The sequence below is a fragment of the Nicotiana attenuata genome, chromosome 1 (genome assembly GCF_001879085.1).
Source record: "Nicotiana attenuata strain UT chromosome 1, NIATTr2, whole genome shotgun sequence".
NCBI lineage: Eukaryota > Viridiplantae > Streptophyta > Magnoliopsida > Solanales > Solanaceae > Nicotiana > Nicotiana attenuata.
Genome location: NC_031989.1, coordinates 109,810,525 through 109,812,663, shown reverse-complemented (window position 1 = coordinate 109,812,663; position 2,139 = coordinate 109,810,525). Strand labels below are relative to the sequence as shown.

Genomic DNA, 2,139 nt, shown 5'->3' with positions numbered 1-2,139 from the left:
CTCGAATTCGAATTACCCCCCCCCCCCCCCCCTCCCCCTTCTTTTAAAAAGGGAAAAAACCGGACACACAAGAACAAAAAGTTCAGATAACATAGACAAGCAGCGATGCCATGATAGTGATAACTGGATAGTGAATCTACAAAGAAAAGGTTTTGTACCAAATCATAAGGCGATGTCAGCTGAATCTTTTATCATCCTCAAGCAACGTACCAGAATTCAAGCAAGTCAAGGCAAAAATAACTATACTACCATCTATCTTAACAAGAAGAATAACCTATTATCTTTTTTCTTTTTTCTTTCTTTTGTTTTTTTAAGGGGACCCTCGGCGCAACAATAAAAGTTGTCGCTATGTTACCAGGAGGTCACGGGTTCAAGCCATGGTAAACAACCTCTTGCATAAATGCAAGGTAAGGCTGCGTACATAAGACTCAATGTGATCCGGTCCTTTCCAAACCCCCCGATATTGGGAGCTTCGTGCACCTCATAACATATATAAATATTTTTAAAGTAGATATTATATAGACACATGTAGAGTCTCCCGTTGTTTATATGTTGGATCTGCTTCTGCTTACCATAGCAATGTAAATTCAAGCAGAATGTACTGACCTAAAACAACTGACAAAGTTTAGAATATAGAAATAAAAAACAGCTATGTGAACTTGGTTTACCTGACTTGAGTAAGGAGGTACAGTGTTACTATTATTGTTAAGAGGCAAATCACCAGGGTTGAATCTTTGAGAAGGGATACTAAGCTGTTCATAAAGAGCCATCTTGTTCCTTGGAGGTGCTCTTGGACCTCCTTTCTCTGTATCATTCACATGAAGCCTTGGAAACATTGGCCTCATTACTCTCTCTTCACCTTTCTCTCTCTTCATCCAATTCTAGTACTGCTTTTTTATGACCGAGAACTCCGTCTAGGGCCAACCGCAGCCCTTGAAACTCTTGGATGATGGACCCGCCCCTCTACCTTTCTCCACTTACACCTCTTCTGGTCGAAACTCGGGGTAATGGGTCCGCCCCTCCTCTTCCACTTACTCCCCTTCTAGTCTTTTAAGAGATACAACAAAGTACTATGTTTTTGTGAGGGTGGTGTCCGGACCAGCTTGCACGCACCTCGACTATTCCATCGAATATCTACTAACTCCCATTAGCACAAATACAACAAAGTACGTATTTTTTTATGATGGTGGTGTCTAAGCCAACTTGCTTGCACCTCGACTACTGCACCGAATGCTTGATACCTCTCGCCAGCACAGATACAACAAAGTACTATTTCCTTTTTACGACGATGGTTTCTAGGATAGCTTGCTCGCACCTCGACTATTCAACCGGGTACCTGCTACCTCTCACCGACACAATACCACAAGTAGAATTTAATATTGACTAATTCAAGAATCCCCCAAGAGCAGCCATCAACTATTCAGATGATCACAAACTCACAACCCCATAAACCAAAATCAACCCATTTCCTCAAATGAGTACAATATTCAAATTTCACTAGCAACTGAAAGTTTAAATGAAAAAGTATATTCTTTTACCACAAATTTTTCATAACTGCTCAAAACTAATCTGACCCACTTGAGAAAACACTGAAATCCATACACGCAGAAATGAAAAAAACTACTAGTTTTTTACCTCAAATCAAGCACTTTTAGAAGTACCCAGAAGCAAAAAGACATGAACTTTGCTTTGAACAAGAGATTAAACTGAAGAAACAAGAAGTGATTCTTGAAATGGGAAAGGGGGATTCTTGAAGGAAAAAATCAAAGCCAAAAAAGTTTGGCCATGGACCCAATTTTGGGTAGGATATAGAGATAGTTTATTGGAGTACAAAAATTATTGTTGGGACTGTGAGTTTGTGATTGAGATTTCTTCATTTTTTTTATGTCACATTGGCAACTTGGTCATTGAAATAACAAGTGTATGTCTCTTTTATTTAAGATAAAGTAATATTTGATTGGTAGACAATAAGACAAAGAATGATTCATTGGAGAGACGGTGGCCTACAGTTTTTATCATTGGATAATATATGTACTACAAAGGTCTAAGTGCAGAGCAACAAGCATGAGTCCGGAACCGAAATGTTGTCTTTTTTGACTCAAAATACTTAAATATGTGAAAAAAAAATTTAGGGACCAA

The 2,139-nt window shown here is 38.8% G+C and overlaps 1 protein-coding gene across 1 annotated transcript in view; it reads right to left on the bottom strand.

Annotated features, from left to right (window-relative positions):
- Nucleotides 1-1,905, bottom strand: part of LOC109232039 (protein EARLY FLOWERING 3-like) — a 5,535-nt gene extending 3,630 nt beyond the window's left edge. The window contains exon 1 of the mRNA XM_019397684.1: nucleotides 669-1,905. Within this exon, the coding sequence (XP_019253229.1) occupies nucleotides 669-875 (207 nt within the window). The 5' untranslated portion in view covers nucleotides 876-1,905. The remainder of the gene's footprint in view (nucleotides 1-668) is intronic.